Source organism: Macaca fascicularis, chromosome 3 (assembly GCF_037993035.2).
Source record: "Macaca fascicularis isolate 582-1 chromosome 3, T2T-MFA8v1.1".
Lineage (NCBI taxonomy): Eukaryota > Metazoa > Chordata > Mammalia > Primates > Cercopithecidae > Macaca > Macaca fascicularis.
In genome coordinates, this window is record NC_088377.1 from 182,246,453 (window position 1) to 182,272,075 (window position 25,623).

At 47.1% G+C, this 25,623-nt stretch overlaps 1 protein-coding gene across 10 annotated transcripts in view; it reads right to left on the reverse strand.

Moving 5' to 3' along the window:
• Positions 1–25,623, reverse strand: part of DENND2A (DENN domain containing 2A) — a 123,463-nt gene that overhangs the window by 45,797 nt on the left and 52,043 nt on the right. For 7 of the 10 annotated variants that reach the window (XR_012432933.1, XR_012432934.1, XM_015448139.4 and 4 more), the window contains 5 exons: positions 23,837–23,958; positions 12,399–12,599; positions 7,956–8,049; positions 7,076–7,126; positions 5,422–5,609 (listed from right to left, as the gene is read on the reverse strand). Coding sequence is in view for 8 of the 10 variants with exons in the window: in XM_015448139.4 (XP_015303625.3) it covers positions 5,422–5,609; positions 7,076–7,126; positions 7,956–8,049; positions 12,399–12,599; positions 23,837–23,958 (656 nt within the window). In the remaining 2 variants the exon portion in view is untranslated. The remainder of the gene's footprint in view (positions 1–5,421; positions 5,610–7,075; positions 7,127–7,955; positions 8,050–12,398; positions 12,600–23,836; positions 23,959–25,623) is intronic. The other 3 variants (XM_074036145.1, XM_074036147.1, XM_074036146.1) reach the window with 3 other exon arrangements.

Consider the following 25,623-nt stretch of genomic DNA (forward strand, 5'->3'; position numbering starts at 1 on the left):
AGAGGAGGGCTCTGAAGAAGAGTATCCAAAGGCAGAGAGCACCAGGCTGATTGTTTTCAACTTTAAAAACTGCTTCCTGGCCAGGTGCGGTGGCTCACGCCTGTAATCCCAACACTTTGGGAGGCTGAGGTGGGCAGATCACAAGGTCAGGAGATCGAGACCATTCTGGCTAACACGGTGAAACCCCGTCTCTACTAAAAAATACAAAAAAATTAGCTGGGCTTGATGGCGGGCGCCTATAGTCCCAGCTACTCCGGAGGCTGAGGCAGGAGAAAGGCGTGAACCCGGGAGGTGGAGCTTGCAGTGAGCTAAGATCCGGCCACTGCACTCCAGCCTGGGCGACAGAGCGAGACTCCATCTCAAAACAAACAAACAAACAACAATAAAACCGGCTTCCAGTATGATTCCCCTCAGGCTAGACCAAATTTAATTGAAGCCATGGGGTGCCACTAATACTAGTGGTTGAGACAGCAATCAATCCGTAAAACACAGTCACTATTTAAAGACTTAGTTGTCCTTTAGTTGTTCTCCTTCAGAATAAATAGCCACTATTTATTTTCTATATAACAGTTCTTTCTTCCATCCACAACGACACAGATGAACCCAACTGGCCCAGGAACAGTCTTTGAATTGGTAATTCACAAACTCAGACTGTCCCCTAAACAGTAATTTTGACTGTCCTTGCACAGTCATGCAAAGAAGCAAATACCAGCGGGGTGTAATTATAGGAAGGAGTCATTAATTACCACAGAGTGAATGACTTAAATTATAAAGAACACCAAAGAAAGGACCAGCCAAGAATACCAAAGGAAGGAAGAATACCAAAGGAGTTTCTCCACAAAAGAAACAGCATTCAAGACTGAAGAGCAGACCTTGTGGGGAAACAAGTTCCAGCCCTTTTCAACAGCACACTTGCTACTTGCATGCACCCACCCCAGATCACACATAGGACACACACAAATACAGGCACACATGTGCCTATGCACACGTCGTCAACCTATGAGTTATCAGCGTATACGCACACAGGCTCGTATATGCACAGGAGCACAGTTACAGGCAGCTGCACACAGAAATCTCCCACAAATACAACCAATCACAGATGGCTGGAAAACTGCCCAGTCTCCTTGAACTGTCAAAGATAAATACGGGATAGGAAACATTTTAATGGAACATTAGCATGCAAATAGGGACTGTGCCTTGATTCAGGTGACTGGACAGAAGTGAGGGATAAAACCCACAAAAAAAGTTTAAAAAGAGAAGAGAGAGGAGGAGGAAAAGGTCCTTTCTAGAGAGGGAGCAAGTGAGCAAAGGCAAGGAGATAATGCCTGACATGTAAAAAGGCATGTACAAAGATGATCACCATTGCATTAAAAAAAAAAAAACAGAAAAAACAGGCAGAGTGGATCCCAGCACTTTGGGAGGCCGAGGTAGGCAGATCACTTGAGTCCAGGAGTTCGAGGCCAGCCTGGGCAACAGAAGAACACCTGTCTCTACAAAAGAGACTACAGGCTCACACCTGTAATCCCAGCACTTTAGGAGGCTGAGGCGGGCGGATCATGAGGTCAGGAGATCGAGACCATCCTGGCTAACACGGTGAAACCCTGTCTCTACCAAAAATACAAAAAATTAGCTGGGCATAGTGGTGGGCATCTGTAGTCCCGGCTACTTGGGAGGCTGAGGCAGGAGAATGGCATGAACCCGGGAGGTGGAGCTTGCAGTGAGCTGAGATCACGCCACTGCACTCCAGCCTGGGTGACGAGCAAGACTCTGTCTCAAAAAAAATAAATAAATAAAACTAAATAAATAAATAAGCTGGGCATGGTTGCATGTGCCTGTAGTTCCAGTTACTTGGGAAGATGAGGCGGGAAGGATCACTTGAGCCCAGGAGGTTGAGGCTGCAGTGAGCTGTGATCGTGCCACTCCACGCCATCCTGGATAACAAGAGCAAGAGTGAGATCCTGTCTCAAAAATACACACACAGGCTGGGCGTGGTGGCTCATGCCTGTAATCACAGGACTTTGGGAGGCTGAGGTGGGCGGATCATTTGAGGTCAAGAGTTTGAGACTGGCCGGGCGCGGTGGCTCAAGCCTGTAATCCCAGCACTTTGGGAGGCCGAGATGGGTGGATCACGAGGTCAGGAGATCGAGACCATCCTGGCTAACACGGTGAAACCCTGTCTCTACTAAAAAATACAAAAAACTAGCCGGGCGAGGTGGCGGGCGCCTGTAGTCCCAGCTACTCGGGAGGCTGAGGCAGGAGAATGGCGGGAACCCGGAAGGCGGAGCTGCAGTGAGCTGAGATCCGGCCACTGCACTCCAGCTTGGGCGACAGAGCGAGACTCCGTCTCAAAAAAAAAAAAAAAAAAAAAAAAAAAAAAAAAGAGTTTGAGACCAGCCTGGCCATTATGGTGAAACCCCATCTCTACTAAAAATACAAAAATTAGTTGGGCGTGGTGATACATGCCTGTAATCCCAGCTACTCGGGAGGCTGATGTAGGAGAACTGCTTGTACCTGGGAGGTGGAGGTTGCAGTGAGCCAAGATTGCACCACTGCACTCTAGCCCAGGCAATAGAATGAGACTGTCTCAAAAAACAAAACAAAACAAACAAACAAAATACACACACACACACACACACACACACAAACACTGGTAGCCAGACACATTTCCAACAGAAGGGGACTGGTTACATAGATAAATAGGCTGGGGAATACTCACATAATGGAGCATCATATAACTTGAAAAATGATGTTTTAGAATTTTTATTAAATATGCTTATAAATAATGAGAGGTTTACAAAAGAGTACATGCAGCATGATACAAAAATTCTGCAGTGTATGATTCCACTTTTGTAAGAAAATTACACCATTAGAAAAGACTGGAAGAAAAAGAAAATGTTAACAGTGATGGTCTCTGTGTGGTGTGATTACCAGTGATTTCTTTCCCAATACATTTCTGGATCAGTTTCTTTTTAAACAGTGACTGTGCAACTTTACTTTAGAAAAAAAATTTAATGTGGGTGACTCCAGGCTGGAAACAATAATCATTTGATCATTATGGTGAGTCATTAACTAACCCATGAATTAATGCAGCCTTGATTCCTACCACACTGATTAAGCATTGCCATGTGAACAGCGTTGTGTTAGGCCCCAAGGCAATGAACAGGATAGCAGGACAACCCTTCATGCCTCGGTGATCTCTGTTGAGTCAGTGTGAGCACACCCAGCAGCCTCTCTTATCCATGGGCAGCCCCTGCCGAAAAAAAAATCTGGGCATACCCGTGGTTGTGGGGTGTCAGGGGCTCATTCCTTAGAGGTGTGACAACTAGAGGAAGGTGAGTGTCACCTTTGGAAGGCCAGTGCCTATGGTTTACTTCAATTTACATAATTGCTATCCTGAACTCCAAAAATAGGACTTGATTGTGGTGTTGGAACACAGTGGGCAGGATGGAAGGAAGGCTAGCCTGGGAAAGGAGGGGAGGCCTGGGGACAGCGGGATCTGGGCCTTGGTAGATGCTGGGGTTATGCCTGGGTCGTGGTGGCAAAGGGAGGCCCTGAGTGGGCAAGGACAGAAGCTCCCTCCCTTCTGCCCTCCCTGAGGCATGAGTCTGTCCAGAGACCATCAGATTCTACCTGGTGAATCTCTGCATGTTTTCCGGGGATGGGGGGAGATGGTTATTTTATGTCCTCCTGGCAGAGTTTAAATTCCTTGAGGACAGGAGACACATTTTGTTCATCACTGTAATCCCCTAAGGCCAAGCAGAAAATTGCTTGAATGTAATATATTCTTAGTAAATTCTGGTTGAACTGAATTAGAATATGGTGGAAGCTCTTTAATACTGATGTCAAAGCCTAAGAATAATTTATAAATTATTGGCCATGTTGCCTCAGGCTATATTAAGTGCTATTTTATTGATTTTATTTTAGGTGCCATGATTTAACATACAGTAAAGCTGAATCCACACGACCATGGTCCATGACGTAAAAGTGTCAGAGGTGTGTGAACCACAGTGACTCCATTTTGAGTAGGGACTGGGTAAAATGAGGCCGAAACCTACTGGGCTGCATTCCCAGATGGTTAAAGCATTCTAAGTCACAGGATGAGATAGGAGGTCGGCACAAAATACAGGTCATAAAGATCTTGCTGATAAAACAGGTTGCTGTAAAGAAGTCAGCCAAAACCCACCAAAACCAAGATGGTAATGAGAGTGACCTCTGGTCGTCCTCACTGCTACACTCCCACCAGCGCCATGACAGTTTACGAATGCCATGACAATGTCAGGAAATTACCCTATATGATCTAAAAAGGGGAGGCATGAATAATCCACCCCATGTTTAGCAGATAATCAAGAAATAGCCACAAAATTGGGCAACCAGCAGCCCTCAGGGCTACTCTGCCTATGGAGTAGCCATTCTTTCGTTCCTTTACTTTTTGCAATCTCAGCTCACTGCAAGCTCTGCCTCTTAGGTTCAAGCGACTCTCCAGCCTCAGCCTCCTGAGTAGCTGGGATTACAGGTGCATGCCACCACACCCAGCTAATTTTCGTATTTTTAGTAGAGACGGGGTTTCGCCATGTTGGCCAGGCTGGTCTCCAACTCCTGACCTCAAGTGATCTGCCTGCCTCGGCCTCCCAAAGTACTGGGATTACAGGCGTGAGTCACCGCACCTGGCCTCCTTTACTTTCTTAATAAATTTGCTTTCACTTTACTCTGCTGAACTCGCCCTGAATTCTTTCTTGTGCGAGATCCAAGAACCCTCTCTAGAGGTCTGGATTGAGATTCCCTTCCTGTAACAAAAGGAAGGGACACACACAGAGATGCACAGCACACAAGCAAAGCAGACATTTAGCACAGACACAAGCGTGATGCTGCTTAGGGAGACTTGGGGCTTCAGGGGAAGGAGACTTCTAGGCTAGGTTAGGAAGAGATGCGGCTGTCTGGATAAAGAGATGGAAGGAAAGAGCAAAGAGGATGGCATGGTCAGCACAGGAACCACAGGAAGTGAGAAAGCATTTCTGGCCATCCTTTTTTTTTTTTTTTTTGGAGACAGAGTTTTGCTCTGTTGCCCAGGCTGGAGTGCAGTGGCATGATCTCGGCTCACTGCAACCTCCACCTCCCGGGTTCAAGTGATTCTCCTGTCTCAGCCTGAGTAGCTGGGACTACAGGCTGTACCACCATGCCTGGCTAATTTTTGTATTTGTCTGGCCATACTTTTTGAGTCCCTGAATCTCTCCTTTCTGGGACCTCCCAAATTCTCTAGCAGCAGCTTTTTTTTTTTCCATCTGATATACCCTAATTAGGATCCATTTTCAAGATTCTAGATGCTAGGTGGTCCTCAGACTCCCACACCTCCCTGAATTCACGAGTCCCAACAAGGTGATGGTTAGAACCCTGGCAGGCCACAGGGACCTGGCCACCCTGTACCTTCAGAGGGAACTGTTGGGTGAGTTCTGGTACGTAGGCAGCCCCAGCCTGCTTCTTGTGCAAAGACACAACCACAAAATACTCGAAGAGCTGCCTCTCCTGGTACTCGATGAGCTCCCGGGCAAGTGATGGGTACCGAGGCGCCTGCTTCAGGCGGGACTTCACGTTGACCAGGCGCTGGCTGTGAGCTGGGTGAGGAAGAGGGGGGGAGAGAGAGAGAGAGAGCGCAAAGAGCCTGAAATGACCATAAGCCCATGTGGAACTGTACTGAGCTGCAATAGGTTATGTAATTCTCAGCTCAAGTACTTTTTTCTAATCCCCAAAGTGCTTCTGTGTCTAACAAATTAGTAGGAAGCTCTTTACTTGGGATCTCTGCCAAAGTTCTGGGAGAAGCAACACTCAGTTGGCTACCAAATCAATCAGGGTGCAGGAGCCTGGACTCGTGGCTCTACTCTGCCATGGTTTTGCTGTCTGGACTCTGGGCAGAGGCTGAAGATGTCCTTGCCTTCATCTGTCTGATGAGGTAGGGACAGTGACTCCTCCCCTCACCCATTTCCCTCGTCTTTTGGTTTGTGTGATGAGACGGAATCCAGACTAGAGGGCTTTTGGAGCTGGGAGCTTTATAAACATCCCTTGTGACTCAACTGGCAGAGATCCCACTAACTCAGGAACTCCTGTCCACCTCCTCTTCTGTCACTGACTCTGCAATGAAATGGCCTTGCTTCATTCTAGAGGTGAGTCTGGGAGCAGCTGGGTGTCTGAGGCGAATGCAGCAGGGTCACTGAGTGGACGGGTCCCTGTCACCTCGTTCAGCAACCTGGACTTGCTGTTTTCTTCTTTTTCTTTTTTAGATGGAGTCTCGCTCTGTTGCCCAGGCTGAAGTGCAATGGCTCAATCTTGGCTCACTGCAACCTCTGCCTCCCGGGTTCAAGCGATTCTCCTGCCTCAGTCTCCCGAGTATCTGAGATTACAGGCACCTGCCACCACGCCTGGCTAATTTTTTGTATTTTTAGTAGTGACAAGGTTTCACTATGTTGGCCATGCTGGTCTCGAACCCCCGACCTTGTGATCCACCCGCCTCGGCCTCCCAAAGTGCTGTGATTACAGGCATGAGCCATCGCGCCTGGCCTCTGGACTTGCTTTCTTTGGCTTCTCCCTGGGGTCTGAAAAATTGCAGAAAACTCACTAAAGCCTAGGCCCAGACTATCTAATTTTAGACCCACAGGGACCAATTATTTCAACAACTTCATCAGACAGACGAGGAACTAGAGGCCCTGGATCTTAAGTGATTTCCTCCAGATCACACAGTAATTTGAGCAGAAGTGGGCAGAAGCTCCAGGTCTCTGAAGCCTTCGGGCCGCAGTGTCAATCCTTGAAGCATGGAAAACATCAGGACATAAGGAGAGGCATGGGAGCAGAGGTCGCTGCCGTTACTGTAGCCTTCCTGGCTCTCAGCAACTGTAGTGCCATTTTGATCATGCCCATGACGGACCGGCCCTGGAGCACCCTGCGGCCCCACTGTCTCCCGAGATGTTCACATTTTGCCAAGCAAGCTCGGGCAGGACGCTTCTGTCCCTCATACTAAGGAGGAGGGGCCACCTTTGTAGCTTCCAAGTCACCTGCCTGCATCCTGCACAATAGCAGCTCTCCTCACCTTTCAGCTTCTCCTCTGTGTCACTGTCAGACTCACTGTTCTCATCTGTCACTAGAAGAAAAGAACAAGGAAGAAAGTTGCAAATGTGAGTTCTTCTCATGTAGGAAACTCTTTCTGTGTGGCAGCACAGATCAACGTTCTAATTCAGAGGGGGTGTTCTGTTGTCTTTTTTTTTTTTTTGAGGCGGAGTCTCACTCTGTCACCCAGGTTGGAGCGCAGTGGCGCAATCTTGGCTCACTGCAACCTCCACCTTCCAGGTTCCAGTGATTCTCCCGCCTCAGCCTCCTGAGTAGCTGGGATTACAGGTGTACGCCACCATGCCTCGCTAATTTTTCTATTTTTTAGTAGAGACAGGTTTCGCCATGTTGGCCAGGCTGGTCTCGAACTTCTGACCTCAGGTGATCCGCCTGTCTCAGCCTCCCAAAGTGCTGGGATTACAGGCTTGAGCCACTGTGCCCAGCCTCTTGCTGTCTCTCAATGTATTGCACAAACCACATCTCGTCCAACTCAATGTACTGCCAAATTAATTTGGTTCTAGTTCAGATGGTACTAGATGGTACCTATATCAGATAATACAGCAGAAGGTCCTGGTCCCTTTTGTGGAGGTTAAGCAAGGAAGGTTGTTCCCACAGTCACGCCAGGGCCTGTAGTGCTGGGCTGACTTGGTGGTGGGCGAGGACAAGGATGAGGACAAGGATGGGGAGGCAGGGGACATGCCGCCCAGGCTGAGCTCCCTTTGTCCCAAAGACAGTGCAGGACATTTACAAAGCATCAGCTTGTTCTCCTCCTTGGTGAGCCAACCAGAAAAAACAGGAAGCCACTTCTGGAAAGAATCTCTTTTCCGATTCTTGCGGGAGAGGGCTGGTGGTGGGGGTTCTACCTTTTCCTGAGTTGCTCTCCATTGACTGGGACAGCCTCTTCACCCGTTTCTTTCCTCTCCGGACCTCATAAATGGCGTTGATTCGCAACACCAGCTGCCAGACACCAGGAGAAGAACAGCCAGTGTTAGCAGCAGCTCTCTGTGGCGGCTGGGCTTCCCTCACTGCCCCTCTCCTACGATGATGGAGGGCCAGGGCCAGGGGGAGCGGGAGAAACTTCCTATGGGCTTGTGGGTGTCTTTCAATCTTTTTTTTTTTTTTTTGAGACAGTTTCGCTCTTGTTGACCAGACTGGGGTGCAATGGCGCCGATCTCAGCTCACTGCAGTCTCTAACTTCTGGGTTCAGGAGATTCTCCTGCTTCAGCCTCCTGAGTAGCTGGGATGATAAGTACCCACCACTATGCCCAGCTAATTTTTGTATTTTTAGTAGAGATGGGGTTTTGCCACGTTGGCCAGGCTGGTCTTGAACTCCTGACCTCAGGTGATCCACCCACCTCAGCCTCCCAAAGTGCTGGGATTACAGGCGTGAGCCACCACACCCAGCCCAGTCATTTTTTTCCTACCACACAGGAACGTGACTGTCAAGGAAACTAAAGGAGGCTGCCAGCCCCACTGCCCTGTGGGCGTCTGTTGTCTAGATGGGGGGACAGCCCATTGCTCACAGTGCGGTGACTGCTTTCCCTCTGAGGCTTCGATGTCACTGCAGCTTGGGAAGGAGCTTTTCCTCCCAAAACAAAACAAGAAAAGGAAGAGACAGGAAAAAAAAAAAAGGTTCCCAGGCAGGGCTCCCTTCGTGGGAACCATTCCAAAGAATGTCAGAGCAGCCCTGAGTGGGGTGGGAACCGCGATTAGAACAGCTCCTGAGCCCTAGCTTGGGACTTCAGGGAGCGGCACCATGCACCCGCGCGAGCAGCCCCATCTGTAGAGGGACACGCACCCCAGACGTCATGCACCCTCCATGTGTTCACAGGACACACACATGCAGTGTGCAAGTGCACACGGATACCCTGGTGTGGGACACATTCCAAGCCTCCAAGCAGGCCACTCAGCCTAAATGGTCTCCCCCATCACCACTGCCAGACGCCCTGTGCCCTGCCCCTCCTCACCTCCCAGGCCGGCCTAGTTATCTGATGCATTTGAAAGGAGACCTGCTTCCATGGAAAATGTTTTTCATGTTTCAGACCAAAAGAGTTTGGTGTTTCCTACGTATTTGTTTTCCCCTTTCTTGCGTGAGAAGCTGGTGAGTGCGAATTTATATATTTTGCTTTGCTGGGTCCCCCGGGGCTTGCTATCAAAGAGCACACATTCATGCCACATGTGATTTAGAATCCCACACGTGGAGGAACTCTAAAATTAGTTGTTCTGTGTGCTTACAAAATTAATCTTATTATCTCGTAGCTGTATGTTAAATGTTAGATAACACTGTTATCTGTATGTCAGTAAACAAAAATATAGGATAGTAACCAATTTCCATGTTCTATGAATATTTTATTTATCTATTTATTTTAAGACAGTCTTGCTTTGTCACGCAGGCTGGAGTGCGGTGGCGTGATCTTGGCTCACTGCAACCTCCAACTCCCGGTTTCAAGTGATTCTCATGCCTCAGCCTCCCGAGAAGCTGGGATTATAGGTGTGTGCCACCACGCCCAGCTGATTTTTTTTTTTTTTTTTTTGTATTTTTAGTAGAGACAGGGTTTCACCATGTTGGCCAGGCTAGTCTCGAACTTCTGACCTCAAGTGATCCGCCCACCTCAGCCTCCCAAAGTGCTGGGATTACAGGCATGAGCCACTGTGTTGGCTTGAATATTTTAATTCTTATTTTCGATATTTAGAAATTGTCTGGCCCTCTTTGCCTCTGGCTGGTTGGGTGTCTCAGGGCCATTTAGTTGACCTCTGTGGGGTCAAATGTCCTCATTGGAAAAATGAAGGGGTTGGAGTGTTTCACTTCTGTTGAAACACTCCAAATTTCTAACAGCCAAGTGTCCATGGACAGATAGATGGATATACAAAATGTGGTATATACATATGATGGAATATCATTTAGTCTTTTTTTTTTTTTTGGGACGGAGTCTTGCTCTGTCTCCCAGGCTGGAGTGCAGTAATGTGATCTTGGCTCACTGCAAGCTCCGCCTCCCGGGTTCACACCATTCTCCAGCCTTAGCCTCCCCAGCAGCTGGGACTACAGGCACACGCCGCCATGCCCGGCTAATTTTTTCGTATTTTTAGTAGAGACGGTGTTTCACCGTGTTAGCCAGGATGGTCTCGATTTCCTGACCTTGTGATTCGTCCACCTCAGCCTCCCAAAAGTGCTGGAATTACAGGCGTGAGCCACCGCGCCCGGCCCATTTAGTCTTAAAAAAGAAGAAAATGCTGACACATGCTTAAACCTTAAAGACACTAAGCGAAGTGAAATGTCATTCACAAAAGGACGATATTGTGTGATTCCACTTATGTGAGATACCTCCAACACTCTAACTTTCTCGGTTCTAGGATGAAAGTTCTTAGCTGTCCTCAGACTTGCCAGGTCCTTTCATAACCTCTCCTAGTGCTGCCAAAGTGAGTCACTCAACAGGCACCACTACTTAAAGGCAATATCCCTAGGTGGACTTCAGCAGAACCATCTCTTTCTCTTTCTCTCTCTCTCTTTTTTTAGAGGCAGCATCTCTCTCTGTCACCTAGGCTGGAGTGCAGTGGCACGATCATAGCTCACTGCAGCCTCTAACTCCTGGGCTCAAGTGATTCTCTCTCAACTCAGCCTCGCAAGTAGCTAGGACTCTAAGTGCACACCACCATGCCTGGCTACTTGTAAAATTTTTTGTAGAGATGGGGTTCCACCATGTTGTCTAGGCTGGTCTTGAATGCCTGGGCTCAAGTGGTCCTCCTATCTTGGCCTCCCAAACTGCTGGGATTACAGGTGTAAGCCACTGCATCCGGCCTCCCTTGACTTTCTTTCAGGTCGATGAGTTACTCAGAGAAATCCCATGAAAGCTACGGACAATGTCCCACATGGAAACTTATCTGCATAAAGTTTTACATTTTTATGGATTTCATGACCCCCTAAAGCCCATCCATGAACTCTGAAATTAAGAATCCCTGCTCTACAGGTTCCTGTAAGAAGCTGATCTTGGCTGGGCACGGTGGCTCACGCCTGTAATCCCAGCACTTTGGGAGGCTGAGGCGGGCGGATCACACCATCAGGAGTTCGAGACCAGCCTCGTCAATATGGTGAAACTCCATCTCTACTAATAATACAAATATTAGCTGGGCATGGTGGCTGTAGTCCCAGCTACTCAGGAGGCTGAGGCAGGAGAATGGCTGGAACCTGGGAGGTGGAGGTTGCAGTAAGCCGAGATCACACCACTGTACTCCAGCTTGGGCAACAGAGTGAGACTCCATCTAAAAAAAAAAAAAAAAGTTGATCTTGAAGGAGTTCAGGACATAGCTCCCCAAAATATGCCACTTTGGCATATTGATTATTTTTAACTAAAGACACTTGAAAAACAGAAGGTGCACGAAGGTCGCTCTGACCTTCCCTTTTCTTCTTAAAACAGGAGATGAAACTCCACATAAAAGAGGCCCTCCTTATAACGGGAGGAAAGAAACATTATCACCAGCGATGGCGAGCTGAGGCCAAGATAAATCTAATCAAACAAATCTTGTTTAACCCCTATCTTCCTGGTTACTTTTCCACAATTGCCGCTCTTTGTTCGGCCTAGTATATAAACACATAGACCCAGTCACTTCTTTGGGTCTTACATTTTTCTTTTGAGGGCTCCCACGTACTTGTAAATAAAATGAGTATGCATTTTTCCTGTTAATTGTCTTACGTCAGTTTAAATCTAAGGCTCAGCTGGAGACCCTAAGAGGGTAGAGGAGAAATTTTGCCTACCCTACAGTACCAAACTGGTCAATGAAGAGAGACCAAACTGCAGCACTGAAACTGAGCAAAAGGAAATGTAACCAACAACAGATGCATAAAGATGTATATATCCAAGCCCCTGGGAATATTTTACCTTTTTGGCTGCAAAGAGCCACAAGAGGATTGTTGACAAGGGCTGTCTCAGAACACAGACTGGGACCTGCCTCTGCAGCGGGTGTAGACCAAGTCTCAGTTCAGAGCATGATGGATGGAGTTCTGTTTTTTTGTGGCGATGAAGGAAGGAGCTGTGGCTTTTTGAGGATGGGCATTAAAACCTTGTCTGGGATCAGACAAGCAGCTCAGATTGGGAGAAGAGTGGCTAAGAGGAAGACCACAGGACCACAAAAATGATCAGGATGAAGGTCCAGATATTCCAGCCTGCTGGCTTCACTGTGTCCCCCTGGCCTGCAGCAACACAGGTGGGAGAGGGGCCAGTGATGTATCCCCCACCCAGACCCCTCTGCAGTCTTCTTTCACAGAGAAAGGGTCATGCACATCTGAGCATGAAGCTTGTTGCCACCATTACCTTAGGTATCTTTCTCTTCTTCCTGCCGTTCTGTGGGTCTCCAAGGTTAAAGAAAGTGTCGTCAGGGCTGCTGGGAGTGGAGGGGGGGCTGATTTTGGAAGGGGACCCAGTTCCATCCCGACTCAGCTTCCTAGTGTCCAGCAGTTTGAAGTTCCTCCTCTCTGAATTTTGTCGGAAAAAAGCAGGTTTGGACAATGACTGCTATGAGGGAAAAGGAGAAAAGAAGAGTAAATGAATTCAAACGAGACTAACCAGTGGATAACTGGTGGTGCCAGGGACAAGACAATGAAATTGAGAAGAGGAACTGGTCTAGTTCCTCTACACCTTCCCAAGGTAGGTGGAGTTTGGTTATGCCAGTAAGTGTTCAATGAACACGTATCATCCAGTTACCAAAAATGTGTGATGAGTGATGTAAATCTAATCCAGTTTCTCTTTTTTTTGAGAAGGAGTCTTACTCTGTCACCTGGGCTGGAGTGCAGTGGCGCGATCTCAGCTCACTGCAACCTCCACTTCCCAGGTTCAAGCAATTCTCCCCCTTGAGCCTCTCGAGTAGCTGGGACTACAAGCACACGCCGCCACGCCCGGCTAATTTTTTGTATTTTAGCAAAGACAGGGTTTCACTGTGTTGCCCAGACTGGTCTCGAACTCCTAAGCTCAGGCAATCCGCCCGCCTCAGCCTCCCAAAGTGCTAGGATGACATGTGTGAGCCGTTTCTCTTCTTGGACAAGTGCAAGGTCACCTGCCTCAATTCCTACACGTTACAGCTGAGGCCTTCTGACAACCCAAGACACAAGGACTGGGAGTTACAGGGCCTAAGCCTCACTTTGGCCTTGCTGCAGGATTGCTGAGTGCCTTTTATACAAGGGATTGTGTTTTTTTTTCTTTTCTTTTCTTTTTTTTTTTTTTTTTTGAGACGGACGGAGTCTCGCTCTGTAGCCCAGGCTGGAGTGCAGTGGCGCGATCTCGGCTCACTGCAAGCTCCGCCTCCCGGGTTCACGCCATTCTCCTGCCTCAGCCTCCTGTAGCTAGGACTACAGGCGCCCGCCACAGCACCTGGCTAATTTTTTGCATTTTTGGTTGAGACGGGGTTTCACCATATTTGCCAGGATGGTCTTGATCTGCTGACCTCGTGATCTTCTCGCCTTGGCCTCCCAAAGTGCTGGGATTACAGGCATGAGCCACCACACCCGGCCGGAATTGTGTTTCTTTGGGCCTCAATATCTTATTTCTAAAACAGGCCTCTTCAAAGTCAAAAGGCTGGCCAGGTGCGGTTGCTTCACACCATAATCCCAGCACTTTGGGAGGCCGAGGAGGATCACTTGAGGTCAGGAGTTTGAGACCAGCCTGGCCAACATGGTGAAACCCTGTCTCTACTAAACATACAAATTTAGCTGGGTGTGGTGGCCCACACCTGTAATCCCAGCTACTTGGGAGGCTGAGGCAGGAGAATCACCTGAACCTGGGAGGTGGAGGTTGCAGTGAGCTGAGATCACACCACTGCACTCCAGCCTGGGTGATGGAGTGAGACTGTCTCAAAACAAAACAAAAAACAAAGTCAAAAGGCAAACAAAACACTTGCTAAAAAAATTTAGAACCCATAGAAAATAACCCACAGAATTAACTCATTTTCCCAAAATACACTACAAATTAATGAGAAAAAGACTAACAACTCAAAAGAAAAACAGGCAATAATGGAAAATTTAGAGAAAAAGAAATACAATGATTCTTAGATACATAAAAATATCCTTAGTGGCCGGGCATGGTGGCTCATGCCTATAATCCCAGCACTTTGGAAGGCCAAGGCAGGCAGTTCACGAGGTCAGGAGATTGAGACCATCCTGGCTAACATGGTGAAACCCCGTCTCTACTAAAAATACAAAAAAAAAAAAAATTAGCCGGTGTGATGGCAGACGCCTGTAGTCCCAGCTACTCAGGAGGCTGAGGCAGGAGAATGGCGTGAACCCGGGAGGCAGAGCTTTCAGTGAGCCGAGATCGCACCACTGCACTCCAGCCTGGGCAACAGAGCAAGACTCCGTCTCAAAAAAAAAAAAAAAAAAAAAAAACAACAAGATTCTTAGTTTCACTCCCAAAAGAAAGGAAAATTAAAACTCCATTAAAGAAACATTTTTTTGCTCAGAGATAAGAAAATTTGATAGCTCACTCTGTTGGTGAAAGTGAGAGAGAAAAGTCGCTCCCACACTGTCATACAGGCTTGGCGGGAGTATCACTTGGCACAGGGCTACGGAGGGCAGTCTACATGAGCTAACAAAATTATGATGCATATAGCTTCAGACCCCGCAATTCCACTGCTAGGAATTTATCTGCTGATATACTCTTATTTGTGCAATGTTATTTTTTACAAGGAAACATATTGTGCAAAGGATACTGTACATTGCGACATGGTTTGTAATCACAAAATACTGGAAATAACCTAGATATCCATCAATAGAGGCTGGTCAAACAAATTATGATAAACCCACATAGCGGAATACTATGCAATTATTTAAAAAATCTTAATGTACTTGTTGAGCATGGTGGCTCACACCTGTAATGCCAGTACTTTGGGAGGCCAAGGTGGGTGGATCACCTGAGGTCAGGAGTTCGAGACCAGCCTGACCAATATGGTGAAACTCCCGTCTCTACCAAAAACGCAAAAATTAGCCTGGCATGGTGGTGTGCACCTCTACTCTCAGCTACTCGGGAGGCTGAGACAGGAGAATTGCTTGAAGCCAGGAGGAAGAGGTTGCAGTGAGCTGAGATCATGCCACTGCACCCCAGCCTAGACAACAGAGCAAGACTCCGTCTCAAAAGAAAAACCAAAAACCTTAATGTACTGATATGGAAGGTTCTTTCAGAGATATACATATATAATTTTTTTTACAACATTGACATTTTTTCATACTTCAATACACCAAGTGTATTTTTCTTTAGTGTATTTTTTATGTTCTTTGTTTATCTTTTAGGATTCTAACGTTTTTACTATTTTCAGTGAGCTCTACATAGAACAGATAGGAACTATTTGTCAGGTTTGCTGTAAGTGTGCTTTTCCCATGTGGTTTATTTGTAGTTTTATTTTAGTTATAACTTTTTATATGAAAATGTGTTAATCTTTTCTTTTGTAATTCATTTAATCTCTTCTTTCTTTGCCTAAAAAACTATCTCCTTTTAGAGGTTTAATAAATATTCAATTCCATTTTCTTCCGGATTTTCTTGGTTTGTTTCAAACGTATTTTATTTATTATTCCATCAGTAATTTATTTTGTGATATGTTCATCTAAATCATTTTTTTCCCCCAAATAACTTATTCCTATTCTATTTAATGAATGAGCTTTTCTTTACCAACTTATGAGGCCACATTTATCCTGTCTTAAACTCACATAGAACAGGCATATTTTGCTACATTGATTTCTCCATTCACTATTTGTTTAGTTCCAAATAGTAAGTAGCAATAACTTCAGAATCTTTTCTTTGTAAAGATTTCCAAAAATAAAGACTCCTAGTTTCCTAAGTGGCCAGCTCCAATGTTTTATCACAGGTCTCCAAGGAGCAATAAATTGCGTAGTACCATCAACTTTCAGCAGAGGAAGAGCTGACTGGATTAGGCACCATGAGCATCTCAATCCTACCAGCACAAAAAGAAGGAAGCGGGGCAAACCTTCTTTGAGGCTACAAATTCCATCTACAGTAAAATCCAAGGAAATGATCCTATCATTGCACTAGAATCTCCTATCAAATTGTTGGGAAAACGCAGGTATCTGCTTTTGTTAGAGATGTAGACTGTGATGGTGTTCATTCAAAGATCTGACCTGTGAAAAGGTCAGAGGAGAAAGAAACCAGAGAAGGAATGGAAACACAGCACACAGCTTTCTGAAGAATGTGTGGGCTGCATCTCTGAGTGGTCACCCTGCTGGAGAACGGGGATCCTGATGTGTCCCGCGGCACCCCAAATAAGCCACCAAATGTTCAGGGAGCTTTCGTGATGGGGTGGGATTTCAGTAGATATTTATTTGCTAGAATGGGAAGACTTAGCTGTGGTGGAGAGTATTAGCAATGACACAGCACAATCTGAGAACAGTGGGAGGGAGAGTAAATTAGATCAAAAGAGTCTTCAAGGTTTAGAGTAAGTGCAGTGAAACAGATGGAAGGGATGATACAGCAATGAAGACATCTAATTGTCTACTGAAGGCCTTTGAAAGTGAGGATATGAATCTTGGACTTAGGGATCAGAAAACTTTTTTTTTTTTTTCCTTTGAGATGGAGTCTCACTCTGTTGCCCAGGCTGGAGTGCAGCGGTGCAATCTCGGCTAACTGCAACCTCCACATCCCAGTTTCAAGTGATTCTCCTGCCTCAGTCGCCCAAGTAGCTGGATTACAGGTGAGTACCATCACGCCTGGCTAATTCTTGTATTTTTAGTAGAGACGGGATTTTGCCATGTTGGCCAGGCTAGTCTCGAACTCCTGACCTCAGGTGATCCGCCCACTGTGGCCTCTCAAAGTGCTGGGATTATAGGCGTGAGCCACCAGGCCTGGCCAGCACACCTTTTCTTAAAAACCAGATTGTACTTAAGGCTTTGTGGGCCATATCCTCTCTGTTGCAACTACTAAACTGTGCCCTTGTAGTATAAAAGCAGCTGTAGATAATATGTAAATGAATGAGCCTGGCTGTGTTCCCATAGAACTTTACTCATAATGTCAGGGTACCAGCAGTTGTTTGTTATACCCAGAATTATAGTATAAAAGGAAAGTCACTCTAGGATACCAAGAATGATGTGTCAGACTGTGGTCCAGAGAAGATTCTAGCTTTTGATCAGAGGACCTTACACCAACATGTATGGCACCCAATCCCATTGTGTCTCTCTGGAGTAACCTCAGGGGCTTAGCTCTGCTGAGAGGCTCGCAGACACCCCTGATTGTATAGATCTCTGACTCACGATGGGCACAGCAAAAGATCTGTAGTGTTCAAAAGGGAAAAGAGACAAGAACCCTCATGGTCTGAGGTCTGACGTCCCTGCTGAAGCCTCTTCAGTTATTTCAGGAGAGTGGGCAGGGGACATCCTGGTCGGGTTGGGGGGCACAGTGGCAAGGAAGCTGTGTGCCCCATCAGAGGGGCCTGAGCTGGACTCGAGCCCAGGTTCATTAACCTTTCTTGTCTGTGAATGGTGGCTGATGGCTCAATTCCTTCCAGTCGTCTACTGCCCCTGTCTTTACTGCCTCAGGAGACTCTGCCTATGGGAGACTACAGGGGTCCTTGATATAAACTATCCCCATTCCCCTCACCCATCTCAACATCATTCCTACTCTTAGGAGACCTCCTGTGCTGTCTGTCATTCACACAAACATACATATTTGCTCATACATGCCTGTAGGTATACATATTCTTATATGAAAGAAGAGACACTTCCCTAAATATATATACAGAGAAAGGCATACAAGGGCTGGGTGCAGTGGCTCACACCTGTAATCCCAGCACTTTGGGAGGCTGAGGCAGGCGGATCACTTGAGGTTAGGAGTTCGAGACCAGCCTGACCAACGTGGCGAAACCCCATCTCTACTAAAAATACAAAAATTAGCCAGGTGTGGTGGTGGGCACCTGGGTTACTCAGGAGGCTGAGACAGGAGAATCGCTTGAACCCAGGAGGCAGAGGTTGCAGTGAGCTGAGATCACGCCACTGCACTCTAGCCTGGGCAACAGAGTGAGACTTTGTCTCATAAAACGAAATAAAAATATAAAGGCATACAAGGGCATTCTAACAATGGGGACTAATAACATTCTATTAAGATAATGGAATACCATGCAGGCAATAAAAACTGTTTCTAAAAATAAATTAGGCTAGGTGTGGTGGCTCATGGCCTGGCCTGGCAGCTCATACCTGTAATTCCAGCACTTTGGGAGGCCACGGTGGGCAGATCAAAGGTCAAGAGATCAAGACCATATGGCCAACATGGTGAAACCCCATCTCTACTAAAAATACAAAAATTAGCTGGGCGTGGTGGCGCGTGCCTTAGTCCTAGCTACTCAAGAGGCTGAGGCAGGAGAATCGCTTGAACCCGGCAGGTGGAGGTTGCAGTGAGCCGCGATCATGCCACTGCACTACAGACTGGCAACAGAGAGAGACTGTCTCAAAATAATAAAAATAAAAATAAAAAAGAAATTGATGACATGGGAAAATACTCATGATCAATATAAAAAAGCATCAAAACTACATATACAATATAATCATAAATCTTTTTTTTTTTTTTTTTTCAGACGGAGTCTCGCTCTGCCACCCAGGCTGGAGTGCAATGGTGCGACCTCGGCTCACTGCAACCTCCGCCTCCCAAATTCAAGCAATTCTCCTGTCTTAGCCTCCCAAGTAGCTGGGATTACAGGCACATGCCACTGCACCTGACTAATTTTTGTATTTTCAGTAGAGACGAGCTTTCACCATGTTTGCCAGGCTGGTTACAAACTCCTGACCTCAGTTGATCCGCCCGCCTCGGCCTCCCAAGATCACAGATCTTTTTAAAAAATGTATACTTACATGCACACAAATACATGGATGCACACCACACACAGTGTGTGTGAGAGAATCAGCGAGGAAATAAACTGAAGTGTCAGCAGTGGGTGTTGGGGTTACATGTGTGTTTTAAAAAGATCTTTAAAATACACACACATAAATACACATACACAAGATGCCAATCTGGGCCAGGCAAGGTGGCTCGTGCCTGTAATCCAAGCATTTGGGAGGCAAAGGTGGGTGGATCATCTGAGGTCAGGAGTTCGAGACCGGCCTGGCCAAAATGATGAAACCTTGTCTCTACTAAAGATATAAAAAAAATTAGCTGGGCGGTGGCAGACGCCCGTAGTCCCAGCTACTTGGGAAACAGAGACAGAGGTTGCAGTGAGCTGAGCTCACGCCACTGCCCTCCAGCCTGGGCAACAAGAAGGAAACTCCATCTCAAAAAATAAAAAATGTAAATCTATTACAGAAATACTAGAAAATAGAGGCATACAGAAAAGTAGAATTCCCCAATTGTGGACGAGTTTTATTTTCTTCATTAAACTTTTCAGTAATTGAAACACTTATTCTGTATCATGTAACCAGAAAAACTTTTATAATTACAATGTTTTCAGAAAAAAAGAAAGAAAGGCATGTATGTATGTATTTACTTATTTTTGGAGACAGGCTCTCACTCTGGAGAGCTGTGGCACAAAAATAGCTCACTGCAGCGTTGGACTCCTGGGTTCAAGTGAATCTCCCATGTCAGCCTCCTGAGTAGTTAGGACTACAGGCACACACCACCATGCCTGTCTAATTTTTAAATTTTTTGTAGAGATGGGGTCTTACTGTGTTGACCAGGCTGGTCTTGAATGCCTGGCCTCAAGCAATCCCCCAACCTTGGCTTCCCAAAGTGCTAGGATTACAGGCATGGACCACTGCACCCAGCCTGTTATTTCACTATTATTATTTTTTATTTAGTTTTGAGATGGAGTCTCATTCTGTCGCCCAGGCTGGAGTGCAGTGGCGTGATCTCAGCTTACCGAAACCTCCGCCTCCCAGGTTCAAGCGATTCTCCTGCCTCGGCCTCCCAAGTAGCTGGGAATATAGGAGCGTGCCGCTACACCTGGCTAATTTTTGCATTTTTGGTAGAGATGGGGTTTCACCATGTTGGCCAGGCTGATCTCAAACTCCTGACCTCAGGTGAGCTGCCCGCCTTGGCCTCCCAAAGTGCTGGGATTACAGGCATGAGCCACTGTGCCTGGCCACCCAGTTTGTTATTTTTAAAAAGAACATATATTGAAAAGTATAGGCCAGGTGTGGTGGCTCATGCCTGTAATTCCAGCACTTTGGGAGGCTGAGGCGGGCGCATCACTTGAAGTCAGGCGTTCGAAAGCAGCCTGGCCAACGTGGTGAAACCCTGTCTTTACTAAAAATACAAAAAATTAGCCGGCATGGTGACCTGTGCCTGTAATCCCAGCTACTCAGAGGGTGGGGCACGAGAATCACTTGAACTCGGTGGGGTGGAGGTTGCAGTGAGCCGAGATCGAGCCACTGCACTCCAGCCTGGGCGACAGAGCAAGATTTTGTCTGAAAAGAAAAGAAATGGTGGGTGATGCGTAGCAAGAAAACAGTCCCTTTCAGGAGTTTGCAGTTTGTGTTCAGTAGCAGCAGCATCTGCCCCCAGCTGCACGCTTGGTCCTTTCTGAGGAGCGCCTATCCAACAGGCCCTTCCCTCTCACATGGAAATTCTAGTGGCTCAAATAACTAGCCATGGCCTAATAAAATGAACATCCCAAAGATGGCTGAGGATCTCTCCGCAGCTTGCAGGGGAAGTCGCATGGAGGGACTGCTCCTGCAAGCTCTGAGGTCCCAGATGCAGCCCAGATGCGGCAGATGCTCCATGAATATTTGATGAGCTAATGGAGGAAGTGGTGAAGTCTTCAGCTGTCCCCTAGAGCAGGGCACACAGCCGACACCCAGATGTGGATGAGCAGAATAATGGGCCTGGACACGGTGTCCCGCTGAGGGCTTGCAAGGATCTGTGACAATCAGATACATGCTCTGGACAACTGGATTCTCTTTCTTCAGGACAGCTACAGCTACAGATACAGACACAGTTGGACGTTAAGTTCTTGTTGACATTCTCACTTACTGGGCTCAGCTGCTTTGGCGGCAGAGGCTCTAGGTTTTCTCCAGCCCAGCAGGGACAGGAAGAAAAGGGTTGGTAAGCCTTTATTTCCTGGTATCAGGCAGGAGTGCTCTGCCCTGAATGCAAAGCTGCCTTGGGTAGATGTTGTTTTTTTTGAGACGGAGTTTCACTCTTTTACTCAGGCTGGAGTGAAGTGGCGTGATCTTGGCTCACTGCAACCTCTGCCCCCTAGGTTCAAGCGATTCTCCTGCCTCTGCCTCCCGAGTAGCTGGGATTACAGGCGCCCGCCACCACACCTCACTAATTTTTGTATTTTTAGTAGAGATGGGGTTTCACCATATTGGCCAGGCTGGTCTCGAACTCCTGACCTCAGGTGATCCACCAGCCTTGGCCTCCCAAAGTGCTAGGATTACAGGCGTGAGCCACTGTGCTTGGCCTGGGCAGATGTTTTTCATTGTTCCTCAGGGGTGAGGCAGTTCACTCCCCACATGAAGTGGGGAGCCAGGTAGGACCCAAAGGGGACAGACTAGGTGTGACAGCTTGCTTTCTTATTCTAAGTCAGGCTTCTCTGCCATGGGAAATGAAGGATTTCCTAAATGTTGAAGACATCCCTATTGCAATGAAAACACCAACAACACATTTCCAAGGCAAGCAGAAAGTATTTGCTAATTGTCAGTGGCCATGGATTATTCTTGATGACACCCTTTTCCATATAAGAAGAGAAATGGCAGTTAAGTGGTACAGGCAAGTATTGTAGCAATTTATCTGGGTCTGTAAGATCCATCCTTCAGGACAGGTTGTTCCCTCATCTCTTCCAGAAGCCTGGTGGCACGCAGCATCCTTTTACGGCCATCAAGCACAGAAGACGGGCTTCAGGTGGAGACAGCCCCACCTGCCAGCGATGCTGACCCTGTGGGGCAGGGACAGGAAGACCACTGCTTTTCCTAGGCTGGAAACAGAGCCTTGCAATGAGATTTAAGTTGACCTTTGCAGCTGATACTTGGCCTTCCTTAATTTCTTCTACTAAATATTGTAGAACTGTTAGGCCTTACGGGAAAACCAAAGAAATAGAATATATACATTTTTATTTACTTATTTATTTTAACTTAGGTTAAAATATATACCTTTTGACCTTGAGGAATTTATAATCTAGTTGGGGAGATGTTTTTGGGATATATTAAGGCTGGGCACAGTGGCTCACATCTGTAATCCCAGTACTTTGGGAGGCTGAGGTGGGCGGATCACGAGGTCAGGAGATTGAGACCATCCTGGCTAACACGGTGAAACCCCATCTCTACTAAAAAAAAATACAAAAAGTTAGCCGGGCGTGGTGGCGCATGCCTGTAGTCCCAGCTACTTGGAAGGCTGAGGCAGGAGAATCGCTTGAACCCGGGAGGTGGAGGTTGCATTGAACCGAGACTGCGCCACTGCACTACAGTCTGGGTGACAGAGCAAGATTCTGTCTCAAAAAACAAAAACGAAAAACAACAACAACAAAGGTTGATTGAGACACAGCCACTTTCATTTATTTACACATTGTCTATGACTGCCTCACACTACAGTGGCCACTCTCGGTAGTTACAACAGAGACCACATGGCCCACACAGCCCAAAATGTTTACTCTCTGGCCCTTTAGAGAGAGTGCGCATGTCCCAGGCCTACATCAGAGGGGTAGCTGGTAGGCTCTGGCTGGAGGGGGCGTTTGCATGTAGGAACTATGGGAGATTAGGGGTAATGGGTGCCAGGATACCTGTTACAAATGCTAGCCCTGCAGGCAGTAGGTTGAAATTACCATCTACATGAATATGTTATATTATCTATATGCATATGGTATGTAACTCCAAAAGGTTCAAAAGGATATTCTGTAAAAAGAAGGTCAGCCTTCCCCCCCTCCGGGTGTTCAGACAGGACAACCCCTCTGAGGTCCTCAGTTCCTCACGCTTGGGTGTCTGCACACAGATTGTTTTTTCACCTCCAATATTGGGGATGAAGATATTCTTATACATACATGTGTGAGTTTACATATATGTATATTCTTTCATATTTATATATATGCATATCTTTCACTAAAAAAACCCACATACAGACATGTGCGAGTTTACATATATGTATATTTTTTTCATTAAGAAACCCACAGGCTGGACGTGGTGGCTCACGCCTGTAATCCCAGCACTTTGGGAGGCCAAGGCTGGTTGATCACTTGAGCCCAGGAGTTCAAGATCAGCATGGCCAACATGGCGAAACCCAGTTTCTACAAAAAATACAAAAATCAGCTGGGCTGGTGGCATGTGCCTATAATCCCGGGTACTTAGAAGGCTGAGTTGGGAGGATTATTGAGTCTGGGAGTTCACTTGCAGTGAGCCGTGATTGCACTACTGCACTCCAGCCTGGGTGACAGAGCGACAACACCCTGACTCAAATCAACAACAACAACAACAACAACAACAACCCACAAATACTTTAAAACTACTGTTCTACATCATGCCTTTCCATCTTGTATCTTAGAGTGTACTCTATGTTAAGACATTCTTAACAGTTGTACGGGACAGATGTACATCTTTTATTTACCCTGTTTGAGGAGGTTTCTGAGCCTGAAGCTCAATGGTATTTTAGGAAGCTTTTTTGAGCAGGGGGGCTCCAAGAGAACTAGAGGCAGAAAGACCAGTCAGCCAGCAATGTACAAATCCAGGAGCCTGGCAGGGCAAGTGGGGGTGGCCTGGAGTTCCAGCGCTGGCCGGAACTCCAGAGTGCTCAAGGCCACCGTGCTGTGGCCCCCTCTCTTGCCACCACTCCCTGGGGACTCATACCTTGGTGAGCGTGTCAGGGATGGAAGAGGTGGGAGAAGCAGGAAAATTCAAGACACACTTCTTTCCCAGGCAGCGACCGTGTAACTCGATGTCCTCATAAGGGTTCTCCTTCATTGGCGGATCTGTGTTCAAAGGCAATGTGTCAGAACCTGGGAACACTGAGGACATTTCCCTTTTCGAAACACTGAGGTCAGCATCTTGGCCTCTCCTGTCTTGGTCCCTGCTGTTTTGCCATCCATGTGCCCCTCCTCTTGGTAGCAGCCCCTGATTTCACTGGGTTACCTCTGTATCTCTTCATCTGTGGCCATGGGAGATTAACTCCATTCTCAGTTTCAGTGCTTTAGCTAATCTAGGTGTCCCAAATCCCTGCCTCAGTGATCAGTTTAGGGAAGGGCTCATATTCTAAGCCTAAGGGGATATCACTGCATGGCCTTCCCGGGCTCCAAAGGTGAATAAGGGACCTCGGCTGGTCTAATGAGGGTGAACCTCAGGATTTCTGGTGGGACTTGCAGGATACAAGCTCTTCTCTCCACCAGGAAGATATGAATTCCAGGAAGCTGGTGGCAGCCACTGTGGGGATCCTGGGAAGCCTGCTGAGAATAAAACTAACCTGAGAGGTAAGAAATAGAGGAAGGAGGCTGGGTGTGGTGGCTTACACCTGTAATCCCAGAACTTGGGGAGGCTGAAGCGGGTCGATCACTTAAGCCTAGGAGTTTGAGACTAGCCTGGGCAACATGGGAAAACCCCGTCTCTAATAAACACACACACACACACACACACACACACACACACACACACACACACATTAGCCAAGTGTGGTGGTGGGTGCCTGTAATCCCAGCTACTTGGGAGGCTGAGGCAGGAGAATCGCATGAACCCGGGAGGCAGAGGCTGCAGTGAGTCGAGATTGTGCCATTGCACTCCTGGGCAACAGAGTGAGACTCCTGTCTCAAAAAAAGAAAGAAAGAAAATAAATGGAGGAAGGAAAAGCTAGTTTAGTTGTTTTCTGTTCCTTATAACTGAAGCATCCTCTTAGGTAGTCACTGCTAAGAGAAGTCCAGATCTCTCTCCCACTTCAGATCTGGGAATCCCGCTGCTTTGGCAGGAGCCCATCTCCAGCAGCCTGGACACATGCAATTCCAATTGCTTAGCTCAGTATCTGCCCTTCCTCAAACGTTCTATTTCCTCCTTCTGCAAGTTTTTTCTAGTATTGATGATTACATGCCCGCATGTCTGCGTATATCCACCTTACCTGCCCCTCACTTGCACACACATACGGGTTTCTCCCTTTTACCAGCTTGTTTCTTCTCCCAGCCCTCACCCCCACCATAAGCAGTTGGATTCGCCTTTCACTAAAACCATCAACCTCCCTGAAGATGACTGAACTCACCAAACTCTGAATCTGAGACCCGCTCTGAAATCTCAGAGGAAGCTTTGGAGCCCAAGTTACTTTTGAAATCACAGACATGCATTTAGTCTGTGTTCTGATGCCGTTAGTGCCACACTCTGACGGTTTCTGAAGGAGGCGCTGGTGTGTAGTGTTTTCTTTCATTCAGTAATCCCTGCAGTTGACCGAGCATCTGTCATAAGTGAGGGAGTTGACATACCATTCTCTCCAGTCCTTAACCTTGCAAGGGAGCTAGCTTCATTCTCATCATGCAGATGGGAGAACTGACGTTCAGAGACGTGAAGTCACCCGCTCAATGTCCTGCGGCCAATAGGCAGCAGAGCCAAGACGTGGTTCTGGATCTTCAGACTCTAGGCCCCACGCTTCTTGCTACGCCACG